Genomic DNA, 15,452 nt, shown 5'->3' on the forward strand with positions numbered 1-15,452 from the left:
TGAAAATTATACGTTTATTCATGTAAGGAAAATATTAGAATCTTACATATAAAAATGTAATCTTAAAAGAAAGAGAAATTAGTTTTTGCAATTATAATTCTTTTGTGTGTGAAAATATTAAATAAACAATGCTTAATTCAATGATTATATTGTTAGTTTGAGAAATTAATTTTTCTTTGAGTTATATCGATTTCATTAATAAGAACTTTAGGGGCTTTTTTTGTAATGTTCCTGAAAAATTTTTTTTTAATTGTTACAATTTACAATGCTTTATTTTCATAAAAAATGGCAAAAATAAATTCATTTATTTTTTTTTTTACAACTGAAAACCATAACTTTAGTGAAGGTATTTTTTGTTTAAACAAAATAATAGATTTTTTACTAAGATTCCAATAAAAATAATGGATTCATTATATTCCATGATCATTATTTGATAAATACTGATAATTTCATTAAAATTGGTTAATTTCCTGACTTTTGGTAAATTTTTAAGTAAAGGGAGGGCTCAAAATGTTTATACATTTTGAGCATCGGCTTTTCATTTTGCATGTAACTAGTAGAAGTTTATTTTTCCAAAATTTCACTTTCTTAAATCTAATATCTTAAAAGGAACTATAAAGAACAGAACATATTACACTAGTTGATTTTGTACATTGTCAAAGCAAAAGAGAATCAGTGAATTACTTATAACATTTGTCATTTCATCACTAAATAACCTTTTAAAAAGGTTGATATGCTGTAAAATAAACAAGCTAAACGAATACAGTTATTGTTTTTTTTGATATTGTGTTGTTGTAGTAAATAACGGACAAAGGGTTGATATGGCATAAAAGAGACCAACCAAATTAAAAGAAATTCTTTAAAAATGATTTTTATTCTTGTAGGCTCGACTGACCGAATCAAAGAACCATTCAAACAACTATCATATCTTTTATCAAATGTTGGCTGGTTTGACAGACAAAGAAAGAAGTGAGTCATTTAAAAAAATATTTCTATGCTTTTTTAGCAATTCTTGGTTCATTGCCTTTTTTTTCTTGTAAAAGTGAAGCACAAAATGAATTGCTTATTGTCTATGCTTTGCTGCTATCAAACGACTTAGTCATACGTGTAAAGAAATGGTAAACTTCTGTGCTTACCTTTTAGTACAATTATTAGCCCTTCTCTGATAGTAATTAGTACTTTAATACCTAACTAGCAGAACCCGTCGAAATTTCACAGTAGTTGAAAATTTTTAGAACACATCATAAATAAAATGAATAAAAAATAAAATAAAACAAATTATGACGACTTTAAAACAATTTTTTTAGTAAATTTTTTTTTAACTTTTTAAAGCTAAAAAGAATTAATTTAAAAAATTTAGATTTTTTTTCAATGAAAATTCAACACAGAATACATTGTTTTCTTTTTTTTCTGAATAATTTTTTATATAAATTATAAAGGAACACATGTCAATTCACTTGCACATTTTTTTTTTTTTTGAATTTTTAAAAGAATCTATAATCAAAAATAACTTACAGTCTCGTCTCAACACAAATTTTTTTTAAAAATTATAATTTAAAACTGTAAACAGACAGCCATGTTTTTGGAAGTTTTTGGTGAGGAAATGGTTTTAATGGTTTTTAACTGATAAAGAGCGACTATAAAGAGGGGTAATTTATTTCTTGTTATGGATGTTTGCGATGATGATGTTTTTTTTTTTTGTTTTTTTTTGTGACATTGGACAAGTAAATTAATATTTAGATTTTATACACTTCAAGCAATTTAAAAATTTTTTAGTTTGACCTGAATGAGGACTATGGACATTTTCTACTTTTCTTGTAGATCAAATAAAAAATTATTGACAGAAAATAAAGTACAACAGGCCATATAAAAGAAGAGTTTGAAGATGTGCGTGTCTACATACTGTTTGAATGTTTGTCCAAGGCTATTTTAAACCCAAATATGGTAGGCATTATCAATCTCTCCTCTGATAGGCTGTTCTATGGAGCCAAACACTGATAAAAAGTGCTTAGAGGAGATCGAATTGCCTCCCTCTCCCTATCTATTAGGATTTTGCACTATATGTTTCTTCGCTAAAGATTTCTATACCACCATTCTTATTATTTTCTGTGCTCCTCCGTTCTTCAATATTGGCAAGATATAATCTACAACCATCTTCAGGTGCATCTTGTCGAACTCTGGAATCTTTCTGTTGGACTCAGAAATCTTTCTGTCAAGCTCAGAAATCTGTACAGAATTTTGAACTGAGCCCTTGATTCAATCCACAAGGGTAGCAAGCTTTTATTTATTTATTTTTTTGACAGAAACAGAGTTCAATAAGATACACCTGGAAAAGGTCAAAGGTTACATCGACTAAGACATTGTGCAAATAACACTCAGGATGAGAATAATAATCTAAACAATCCAAACAATACAAATTCTTGTGTTCCCTCAGTGTACATATGCTCGACAAACCTGCTTAGCAACAAAATCACACCCCTTTCACTGTTGAGGTCCCTAAATGCCAGAAAGCTTTATATTCTAATAGTTTATTAGAGTTTGGTGATTTTGGGGCATACCTTAAGAAAATAAATAATTTAACACAACCCACTGAAATAACAAATACAACAACTTCATACAACGTAACAAAGAAAAAGGGTTTATTTTGGCAAGCCACTGATGAATGTCCGCAGGGAGATATTGTTCCGGATCAAATCTAGCCTCTGGCCATCTCATGCTGTCATGGTAGTTATTCCCTGTGGGAATCGTCAATACTGGATGAGGGGCAAAGAAAGAAAGGAAGGGTCTGATCTGGTTGCCGTCTCTCTCTCGGTAAGAAAGAGTTTTTTCTCTTCAAACCAGAAACTGTCAGAGTTCCATAGTGGAGAGAAAGGACCAATGTGCCGCACCTCTGATTGGTCAGTAGCCGAATCACATTGGTCAGTATGTGGCCGAATCACATTGGTCAGTATGTGGCCGAATCACATTGGGGAAGAGGCATTGATTCGATAGCTGGAAAAGTTTAATTTGTTTCTGCTACAGTTTCTTTCCTCGAACAGCTAAATTTTGCTACCTGCTTCCCTGACTGTACTGACACGCAGAAGTTTAAATTTAACATAAACCAACATCTTGTTAATCTTTCCTAGGCATGGTCCTAAATAGTTACCCCTTACGTTCAAGTGGTGATATACCTTGTTAGGGGTGAACGCGAGTTAAAAAAAAAAAAAGAACAAAATTCACAATTACTGGTATGCAAGTTTTAAACTTATTGCCCTTTTTCTCTTCTGTGATTTCACTTTTGGAGATGAATACAAACATTCTGAAGAGCATCATTTGGAAGTTTTCTTTCTTTCTCTCTCTCTCTCTGATAATCTGAACAGGAAAGCATTTAAAGCCATGGTAGAATGTGTCATCAACTTGAACTTTGATAAAACAGCATCACTTGATATAGGATGTTAGAAGTTGCATTGGTCCTCAGCAGAAACACTCAATTAAGAAACGTCTACATGGACACTTTCCTCTAATGTAACTTTTGCTAAGAGAGAGAGAAAGCTTTGGTTTGTTGGAGAAATAAGTCAAAACTTGTAAATGATGCCTTTTTATGGAAGCCAAAACATCAGTAGGAAGACATCATCACACCTACATTGACCAACTCTGGATGCCAACAAGCGATGTCTAATGGTTGGAGGAAATGAGTCTGAAGAATTCTGCATAGTTTCTATTTTCTTTCTTCCTCAGAATCAAAATTACATATTTGTTACATTGTTTTTTGTTCTTTTTTATCTTTTGATTCTCCTTGTTTCTTTCTTCGTTGGGACCGTGTCGTTGTTTCATCATTGTGCATATAAGTTGTTCATTGCATGACAATAAGACAAAGTAAGATAAGACAGATTCTAGAAATGGAAGTTTATTGAGAGAAAAATATTAAGTAATCACAAGTACAATTTTACATTTAATTATGAAGGAGAGAGACAGTTATATTAACATAACATAAGTAACTATTAGCTAGATAGATAAGTAGAGAGACAGACAGATCAGTATATGATTCTGAACAGTTTTATCAACGTTACAGCATTTGTCAACAATCGTCCATTTTGAGCTTTCATTCGATATGTGGCCACGTCTCCTGCATATTTTTCTCAGTTTTGCTCTCTTCTGACCCCAACTGTTAACTCCCCCACTAGTAACCGGTTAATTCCTCTGTTCCACGCACACACAACAAAGTCATTTTGACCCACATTCGAGCACTTATACTAAAATTCATATGAGCAAATATACCCATCTATGATCCAACAGCTGATTTGATTTTAATAAAAAGATCTAAATAGTTTAACAACTTGAAATAACACTAAAGTTACCTAAAGAATTTAGGGGTGTATCTAATTAATTTTTATGAGGAAGTTTTCAGATCATTATTCAGATCCAATATAAAATGGTCTTTCACTTGGTGTGTGTGATTAGTCTAACAGACAATGCCATCAACTATGGAATAACAATAATCAATTTTTCTTTATTTCAGGTAATCTGTACCTTGAAAATTTGACGAGTGTCAAAGACTTCCATTATTTATCGATGGGAAACCCACCTGCTCCACCTGAAGTCCTTAAAGAACAATTTGAACATTGGAAGGTATTTGCTGTTTTGATTTTTTTTTTATCTGTTCTTGTACTTATATTTTTATTCTTTTCTATGCTCCAACCTTCCTTACAGCAGCCAAGGAGCAGATGTATTTCCAGCACCCCAATTTGATTAGCTGCTGAATAGGTCTAGCATGAAGCACTTCATTTCATTAGGAGCTGGAATCAGTGAAAATCTGTGTATCGTTTGTCTTTTTTTAAAAGATGAGCATCACTTTATGTCATGTTTGCTGTTGTTTTTTTTTTTGTTATTTTTCATAATGTACAAATTCAAAAAAAGTATGCATAACTTGAATTTATTATGTACCATGATTTATTTAATCATTGCTAGAATTTCAGAAAGGGACTATTTTTTTGCTATAGAATAATTATTAGTCATGCTTTATTTCCTGTACATTAACCTATTTAATTGTATTGCATTATATTTATGGAAACTTTTTCGGCTTCACTCAATCTTGGTTTTTGATCGCAAGGTCAAGGCTGCTTCATGCTTACAAAATTGATGATGACATCCATCTTGATTCATACACGATTAAAATGGTTACACATTTTAATTGTGCATTAAATAGGCAATATTCATAAAAATTACCTCGATCTTTTGTTGAAGATGTTATTTCAGGTTTCTTCATTCGTTTGAAATTAAAAAAATATCTTCTTTGTTAAAATTAAATTTTCATTAATAATTATATTTTGTGTGAAAACAAAATGTGTCCATTCTATTTACCAATGAAAATGATATTTCAAACATAAGTCTAATAGACTGAGCCTTTTTTAGTTAGAAGTACATTCTGGATTTGCAATCACTCCGCCATCAACAGCCAGTATCTAGTTGATATGGATCACAATGAATTGTCTAGAACTGCTTCCACATCTTGACTTGCAAGATTACTAGAAACAATGATTAAGAATTTATATCCTGATTTTATATGCAGTTATACAGACATAAATGATGCTGAATGTCAAGGTCACCCAAATTTGACAGTTGTCCTGGAAAATGTTAAAAATGTCCTCCAACTCGTTTTGGTTGATTGTAAATTTAAGTTACATAAAATAGCTGAAGAATGGAAGATACCAGAAAGTACTAGATTCACCATTTTGCATGAACATTTGTCAAAGAGAAAGCTATGTTCAAAATGGATGCCACATTTGTTCACAGTTGATAAAACGTGTTGAATGATTTCAAACATTCTTTGCAACTGTGTGTGTGTGAAAACAAAATGTGTCCATTCTATTTAGCAACTTGGTATTTCTGAATGGTCACCCATCTAAGTATTAATAAGGTTCAATGTTGCTTAGCCGGTGCATTTACAGAAACCGATGTCTTAACATGATTAGAGTTGTATAGAGATGCATTCATATATCTAGAAATGTTGTTTCAATACTTAGATGGTTCTAGACAATTCATTGTGATCGATATCAACTAGATACTAGCTGTTGATGATGGAGTGATTACAAATTCAGAATATACTTCTAACTAAAAAAGGCTCTGTCTATTAGACTTATGTTTGAAATATCATTTTCATTGGTAAATAGAATGGACACATTTTGTTTTCACACAAAATATAATTATTAATGAAAATTTAATTTAACAAAGATAAGTGTGACAGACCAATGAACATATCATTTCAGTTATTGGATTTCTTTTGAGGTGAGAAATTTGTATATTTTATTTATTTATTTGCAAACTATTATTCACTTCTTTTTTTTATTATTTCGTCTCAAAAGAATTCCAATAATTAAATAATATATACCATTCGGTACGGACCCAACAACCGACAATGGAAGATCAGATAAAAAAAAACAAAAACTAATGGATTTATAAGAACAAAAATTCAACCTTGATTACCCTTTGCGACTCGTGGCACAGTGGATGGACATTGAATCTTTACATTTCCAGGTGAGCATTGTGTGAAGATAGTGGTTTGAATCCTACCCAAAAGCTGACCAGAGGACTAGTTGGCCAAAACGTAGTGAGACAACAACAACCATGGAAGGCAGTAATTACTGAAGATACAGTTGAAGATTCAGCATTCCTATCCCATCGCAGTTAACAACCTGACGAAGGCCAGAGGAATAGTTGGCTGAAACGTCGTTAAAACAACTATAAAGAAAAAAGATGAGGATAATAGTCTGCAAATAAAATAAAATATTATTTCAGGTTTAAACAAATTAGACTAAAGGATAGACAGACATATGTGAACTCATTTAAAATGCTATTTCAAACATCAGTGGAATCAACCGATGGAAAGAGTCAATTAAAGATGTTGAGACGCATCTGACGCATCACTCGATAAATCCCGGACCTAACTAATAAAACAATCTTTAGACAAATTCATTAGCATAGTCTCGTTCGGATGATACATTGATGTCAACACTTCTCTAACAATTGAATGTTTTGTCTTTTTACCAATTCTATTTAGCAACTTGGTATTTCCAAGTTGATTTTAAACCTGTATGTGGTAGGCATTATCAATCCGTCCTCTGGTAGGCTGTTCTATGGAGTCAAACACTGTTACTCTTTTTTTATGGAAATCGCTCCAGACAAGGCATGAAACCACTTGATTTAAGGATCTAAAAGAAAACTAATACTTCAAGGTCAAAACTAATTAACTAACTAACAATAAGTGGGCAGATTCTGATCCAGAAGACAGCAGTTCTTCTGTCTTTGTCAGAAACATGACTGGCACCAAATCACTTGTCCTGGAGTATTTTAAAAGTTCTCCAAATAACTATTAGTCACTGGAGACCAAATCTAGAAAATGTGGTTGGTGTGGAAGCAATTCAAAGTGAAATTTATGCAGTTCTTCCATCATTGCAATTGTGATATCATACATTGTCTTGGTGAAAGAGCACTTTTAATTTTTCATTTGTGGTTGTATTTTGGTGAAATTTTCTTTTAAATGCAATAATCATATTTACTTTTTATGGTTCTTCCTTTCTCAAAGTAATTGATAAACAATATACATTGTGCATGTTTACTCATGCATTCATAAAATCTTGCAGCTATAAATAACAGCAGGTAATGCTCTTAAGGGAAGTCAGTATTCTAGCAGACAGCTCTTATGGTTAGACCGAACAGCTTCACTGATAACCCTCTCATTTATATGTCTCTTTGTACTGCTCTTTTTTGTTAATATATTTTCTTAGCCAATGCCTTAATTATGTCTTTATTTCTGGTCTCTAACAAGGCCACAGATTAAGCATCCCAAAATACAGAGGCCAAAACCTTGCCTGCTGATGTTTATGGCTTTTTATTGCATTAGACGGTTTTCATCAGCTGCTGTCCACTCAGCTGACTTCTGACTTGACTCCAGTGAAGTGCTAGATCCATGTTTCATCCATTGTCACATACTGATACAAAAACTATTTTTTTAGCATCGAAACAGTTGCAAAGAACGCTCTGAATCATTAACATGCTGTTTTATCAACTGAACAAATGTGACACCCACTTTGAACACAGCTTTCTCTTTGACAAATGTTCATACAAAATGGTGAATATACTTCTGATATTTTATGCAACTTCAATTTGTAATGTTGCCGTCACAAACAAACAAACAAAGGAAAGAAAACAAGAAAAATCCGGATCGGCATCTTTTCCTTTTTAACAAAACCATTCATTACCGTTACTTTCGACATGACTTGCTTTCACATGTTTATTTTACCTGGCTCGCGTTTCTCCTTCATTCGACCGCATGCCAATCACAGCTGATCCATCCTTGTCCTCGGATGTTCATTTTCTTCAACTTTTTTTCTGCCTCGAGTACGGGGTGCATTTGTCTTTCCTTTTTTTTCTTTCCTTTCTCTTCTTGTACACCCTTCCTAATTTGCATATGCGTTTTTTTTGACTGCTACTGCTAATCTCTTTGCAAGCCAACCATCCTTTGCTACTGCTGATATTTTCGCACGCGCTCATATGCACTATATTATAAATTGACAATCAACCAAAACGAGTTGGTGGACATTTTTAACATTTTCCAGGACAACTGTTGAATTTGAACGACCTTGGCATTCAGCATGATTTGTGTCTGTATAATTGCATTTGATTGTTTCTGATGGAGTAGAGTTCGAATAACATTTATCGGGTCATTGCATTGCTTGAATAGTATTTTTTCCTATCAGTAACCAATGCTTTGTCAAGACATGAAATTCAGATTAATCCACTGTTTTGAAAATTTGCAGCAATAGCTTCACTTAACCGTAACTTGTAAACTAATAATCAAATTAGACTCAAATCTTGACATATGCCATTTGAAGGCTAGTACTTTATAAAAATCATATGGATTTTTTTTTTTTTACTCACGTTCATCCCAAACAGGGCATATCACCACTTGGACATAAGATACTACTATTTGGAACCATGCCTAAGAAAGCTTAACGAGATGTTGGTTTACGTTACATTTAAACTTCTGCATATCAGTACAGTCAGGGAAGCAGGTAGCAGGAAGGGAATTCCAAAGTTTAGCTATTTGAGGGAAGAAGCTATTAGAGTAGAAAAGTTTTTGGCATTTAGGGACCTCAACAGTGAAGGGGTGTGATTTTGTTGCTAAGCAGGCTTGTTGGGGATATGTATGTCGAGGGGGCACAAGTGGAACGAGTTCATCAGAGCACATTCCATAAAAAATTTGTAAAACAGGCAAAGACTTATTGAGTGGCATGTTACATATGACTTTTTCTTTCTTGTTCTAGTTATGCCTTGCGACTTGCGATGTTTCATTCGATGATGTGTCGAGAATTTTGGCTGCTATCCTCCTGCTGGGGAACATCACGTTCGTAGGAAAAACCGGTCTCGAATTGGATGTCAAAGGTCAAAATGGTAAAAAGATTTGATTCCTTTATTTTGTGTATTTATTTATTTATTTGCGGACTGTTTTCCTCATATTCATAGTTTTTGTTATTTCATCATGTTTCAGCCAACTCATCCTCTGGCCTTCTTCGAGTGATTAACCACAAATAAATAAATACACAAAATTACTCATCATCTCAAAGGATTCCAATAAAGAAAAAAAATAATATGCAATTGTTATTTTGTTTTTAACTGTTTTCTTGGACGAACGGAAGTATGTGACCACTGGGAGCTAGGATTTAATGTAATGTCATACCTTTCTTATACTAAGATACAAAACTTTAAAAAAAAAACAGCGCTTGATCTAAATCATGAACAGACAAGGCATGAAGCCACTTGACGTAAAGAGCTAACAAAAATGAAAAATGGTCATCGCAAAGACAGGAAATGCTTATTGAACTTAGTCTTGAAAAGGTCAAGGTTTTGAGTAGGAGAGATTAGTCAGCAGGAAGAAAGTTCCACAAGCCTGCAGTTCTTGGAAAGAAGCTATTGGAATAGGAAACTGTATTACAATGTGGTATTAAAAAAGAAATGAATTAATGAAGACCACTAGACCAATTAGTCAAACGAGCTGGAACAAAGGAAGCAGGGAATAAATCAGACAATTCTGAAGAACACATGTCATAATTGTATTTGTAGAAAGACTAATGACATCACATCTGTGTGAGAGCAGTTGCAGAGAAGGAAAAAATGTGGCCACAGCCAAGAGAAAGCATACAGAAATAACCAGAAAATGCATAGTCGCAGAAGATAGGAACTGGTGATTTCTGGAAAATTTATAATAGTATAATAAATGAAAGGCAATCTGTAATTTCCCCACTATCCAACAACAAAGAGATTGTTTGCATGGTGACTGAGAAGGCTGAACTGCTTGCCTGGTGATTCGCATCTTAGACCTCACAAATCACTCCTTCCCAAATTTTCTGTGGACGGAAGATAAAAATCTAGTTGATTCTCTACTATGCTATGAAACATATTAAGAAGATTCAGTGTGTTAGCTGTTGTAAATGGATTTTATATGATCAGTCAAAGTTGTACTTCCATATAATTTTTATGAATTTTTTTGTTTTTAAGAAGTACTAGAAGTTTTTTCAATGTTTATTTTGGTTTGATCTAATAATTGTTTCCATTCTAATTAATTTTCATTTATCATAAGATATTACATTTGTACTGATTTTTTTACTTGTTTAAACTCTGCATTTTTAGTTATATGTTGTAGAATTAGACTTCTTCATCAATAAAACTAAAATTGAAACCTGAAATTTTGTCCTATTATCGAATTGTATTTCTGTCTGTTTTTACATTTCACAAATCTGAGGGTTTCTTGATTTACTATTAAAAGAAAAAAATCTAGCTTTATCTATTTTTAGTTATAAACTGCAAGTGAAAACAAAGTAATCTTTTTTTTCCACTTGACATTACATGGGAGTCTTTTTTACTTTTATTTTTCTAATTGGTATGATTGTTTATGTCTTGAAAAAAATCTATGTGCCAGTATTAAAAGTCTATTAATAGAACCTTCCAACTTTCTTCAATCATACCCCAATGTTTTTATGCTTATCAATGTTTTAATAGTGATTGCTGAAGAATGTTCACATTGGTGGATATATAGTATGAATGTGGTATTGTGGTGAGAGTAGAGTGAAAGTAGGAACTAGCTAGGTTAGCTTAGGCAGCATTAGTTTGTCATAACCCCCCCCCTCCTTCTGCCCATTTTCGGCTTTGTGCCAAATTTTTCTTTAAAAATATTTGTATTTTTATTGAAATGCATGTTTCATTGAAGAGCAGGGGCAATTCCTGTTTGTTTTTTGTTTTTTTGCAATCCGTTTTTTCTTTTTAACGGGCTAGTTTTTGAACATTCTGTTTGAGTGTAAAAAAAAATTTGCCGTAATCGCGAACGTTTTTGACTTCTATAAGTCTTCCTCAGACGATTGATGAATTAAAAATTGTGTCGGTGAATTTATTAGAAAGACGAATAAAAATTGTTTAAAATCATTAAAAGCACTTAAGTGTATCTTCCCCTTCATATTGAACTTGATTGATGGTTGTTATTTCATACAGATTAGTAGGGCTTCAGTGATTGGGAGGCGTAGATCACAGTGTGAGATGGCTAAAATGGCTGTGTTTTTAATTAGTATATTCCTAAATTCGGCTTTGCGGGTGTCGTGTGCTGTAAGGTGTTGGTAAATGGAGCTAATTGGGGAAGATAGATGGTATTTTAGTCGGCAAGAGATACTGGTTCTAGTCATGCCGACGTATGTTATTTTTAGAGACATAATCTCCTACAGGGTATTTAAAAACGTACATAGCATTTCTAGTTTTGAGTAAACTATCGTCAGATGTAAAGTTATTATTTATTAGTAATTGACTTGTTTCTAATTTTTGTAATAAATAATGAATCTAATTTTATAGTTTTTCTCAATGGTATGAAAAAAACAACCATCAATCAGGCTCAATATGATGGGGAAGGCATGCTTAAGTGCTTTTAATGATTTTAAACAATTTTAATCGTCTTTTCAATAAATTCACCAATGCAAGTTTTAATTCATCTCTTGCCTGAGGACGAGTCAAAAACGTTCGCAACTATGGCAAATTTTTTTATGCTCGAACAGAACGTTCGAACACTAGCCCACCAAAAGGAAAAAATGGATTGCAAGAAAAAAAAACAGGAATTGTCTCTGCTCTTCAATGAAACGGACATTAGAGAAAAAATGATGCCCAAATATACTAATATTTACTGAAAATAAATATTTATCCCATTATATAAAAAAATATTGCAACAACATTACATTTATTATATTTGACTTGTTCAAAGACTTGCATTTTTTATTATAAACTGTGAAATTTGGTTTCCTGACTGATAGCACACAAGATGGCAAAGTTTTTAAATTTCCAACAAACTTTGAACAGTTATAATTCAGTGGCTAATTGTGATTTGGTATCATTGTTATGTTTTGCAAAGACATACATGATAACATTAAAACTTTTTCAATATCATGAAAATAAAATTTTCGTTTGGGATAGCTACGATATAATATTTATAAAAAAAAAATAAAAGGTGATAAACAGAGCTTGGATGTTTTTTTAAATTTCTTGTTTTGTCTTTTCAGAATTAAAGGCTGTTGCTGCTCTTCTTGGCGTGTCTAGTATGACGCTCTACCAAGGCTTGACAACAAGAACCTATGTAACACCAGAAGGTATCAGCGTGATGCCTATATCGAGTGCAAACAAAGTAATCTTTTTTACCTACTTGCTGTACCAACCTGGCGTTGCATGACAGTTTTTTTTTACTTTAATTTTTCTTATTGGTACAACTGTTGGCTATATTAGCTTTCGTTGGTTGATTAGCCAACATGGCTGACTGATGCTGATGTCACATAGTAATGTAAAATTGTAAAACAGATATAGGAACGAAATGCGTTTTCATAGATTTTGACGCAAAAAAATGACTCTTTTTTTTTGTCTTCTCTTTGTCAGACAAATTTTTCCAAAATCTATTGCATTTAATAAGAATTTGAATATAAGAAAGAAAACAGCAAATGAAGAGAAACTTGTGACTACATGTTTTGGTACTTGTACGGTTTAATCAAGACATTAAAAAATGAAAATATCGGAAAAAAAAGTTTAAATTGTATATATCCGTTATGGAATGAAGTTCTCCAAAAAAAAATTTCACTTAATTTTATCAAGTAGTTTTTTTACAGCAAAAAAACAATTTGTTATGATACTGAGCAAAAGGTTCGATTTTTAGGAAGAAAAGCTAGTATTAAAGATGGGGAGGGAGTGTCGGCGCTTTAAGTTGAGTTATCTCCCCATGGCGTGTTCTAAAATCCAAACAAAAATCTAAAAAAATTCAAAGATGTCTACCTTCAACGTGTTGTCATAAAAACGTGTTTTCCGCTGTAAAAAAAAAAACTACTCGATCAAATTAAATGAAATTTTTTTCGGAGATCTTCGGTTTAAAATGGATATTTTTTTTATATTTTCATTTTTTAATGTCTTGATTAAACTGTACAAGTACCCATGTTTTTATTGCAAAATGCGGATATAGGAACTAAATGCATTTTAATAGTTTTTGACGAAAAAAAAACTATTAAAACTAATAAAATAAATAATACTGACTTTCTTTTGCATCTTAAAATAGTTATTCTGAAATAATTACACTACACTTTCATTTGTTATTTCATTTTATATCATTTTATCTCATTTTATTTCTGAAATTAAAGAAAAGAAAGTTGCAACTACTTTTTTAAAAAAATGAATGTTATTCTTAAAAAAGCTAAAAATTAAAAATAATTAAAATATTTCTCCAAAATTTAAATTTAAATTATACAAATGAACTAATCTCGTGATGAACTCATTTAATAAAAACATGTAGTTGCAAGTTTGCTGTTTTGTTTTCTTTTATTCAAATTCTCATTAATCACAAAAGATTTTGATAAAAAAATTGTCTGAAAAAGAGAAGACACAAAAAGATGTTTTTTTTTTTGTTTTTGCATTAAAAACTATTAAACCACATTTCGTTCCTATATTAGCATTTCGCAATTTTAAATTATCACGTGACATCACCATCGGTCAGCCATCTTGGCTAATCAACCTACGAAATCTCATATTGCCCCAATTGTTTATGTTTTGAAATGATCTATGTGCCAATAAAAGTTTTTCAATGGGATGAAAATAAAATTTCAGGTTGGGATACATACTTATAGGTTAAGTAATCCAGAGAGAAAAATAATAATATCAGACGAACAAAGGGAGATAAATAATTAAAAAAAAAAATAAAGTGCGATTTCTTCTTTTTAGAAAATTTTCTTAGATTTTTGAAGACTCCACTTTCTGGATTGCATGTTTTATCTCTTTATTCTGTAGAGTTTTGATAACCTCATCTATTTTTTCCTCCTCAGTTGTTTATTTTTGTCTGTTTATAATATTTTTTCAAGGCTTGCTGAAAAAATATTATAAACAGACAAAATATAAAAACTGACCTACTGTTTGAGTGTACTAAGAAACAACACCAATTTTCCAGCACCTTTGGTTCCAGAGTCTTACTGAATTAACCATTTTACCAGAGCATCCTATTTCACCTTAATAATTAATCTATCAACACAATCCTAATCCGTGAATTACACAATTGTTTCTGAATCATTAAGTGTTACGACATTAAGGACAAAAGAATGCAAAGAAGGTGAGTTAATTCTATCATATTTTTTATCTTTGTTGTACTTTCATTTTTCTTCCATTATTTAATCATATTTTTTCATCAATTTTTTTGAAAATAAGGTTTAAAAAATTAAATTTAATTATCACAGCGTCATTTTTGTCATTAAATTACTAATTGCTATAAAACTATAAGATATCTCAATCTGGGACATTGCGCATCTTGATTCTAGCAAGTCAACTGATCCTAACAGTATTCCAGTCATTGTATTTAAAAATCTGCTACCAGAGATTGTTTCTATTTTAACAAAATTATTGAAGTTTGTTTCAAAAAGGATTGCTTTCCATCTCCTTAGAAAACTTTGTTGGTCTGCTGAGTATTTAAAAATACTAGAGATCAGTCTCTTATGCATTATAAGTTGCTTGAATCCGTGATAAATCAATCAATTGCCAACCAGCTTAGTAAAAAATGACAAGCAATATAGATTTTAGCTTACAAAGTTAACTGTTGATGTGCTGACTGGAATATCACATCAGATCAGCAAATCTTTTGGTGGAGATTTTGTTTCTAGAGCAATAGTCCTTGATATATGAAAGGTCCTTGTTAAGGTCTGGCATGAAAAGTTGCTTCACAAATTTGCTTGCTTATGGAATATCTTGCAATATCTTCACAACTATTGAATTCTTTCTCTCTGCTAACTCTATAAAAGTGATTGTTGATGGGTAGAAGTCTAAAGCACATAGTATTAATGCGAGTGTGCCTCAGGGTCTATCTTGACCTCAACCTAATCTTCATTAATGATCATCAAAATCATATTCTATGATTATTGATGTAG

General features: G+C 31.8%; 1 protein-coding gene across 1 annotated transcript in view; it reads left to right on the top strand.

Annotated features, from left to right (window-relative positions):
• Positions 1 to 15,452, top strand: part of LOC145243945 (myosin-I heavy chain-like) — a 101,290-nt gene that overhangs the window by 27,884 nt on the left and 57,954 nt on the right. Inside the window, exons 7-10 of the mRNA XM_080107073.1 lie at positions 885 to 969; positions 4,499 to 4,608; positions 9,303 to 9,429; positions 12,570 to 12,691. Coding sequence (XP_079963199.1) covers positions 885 to 969; positions 4,499 to 4,608; positions 9,303 to 9,429; positions 12,570 to 12,691 — 444 coding nt within the window. The remainder of the gene's footprint in view (positions 1 to 884; positions 970 to 4,498; positions 4,609 to 9,302; positions 9,430 to 12,569; positions 12,692 to 15,452) is intronic.

Source organism: Euprymna scolopes, chromosome 22 (genome assembly GCF_053919585.1).
Source record: "Euprymna scolopes isolate OS-2025 chromosome 22, ASM5391958v1, whole genome shotgun sequence".
In the NCBI taxonomy this organism is placed as follows: domain Eukaryota; kingdom Metazoa; phylum Mollusca; class Cephalopoda; order Sepiida; family Sepiolidae; genus Euprymna; species Euprymna scolopes.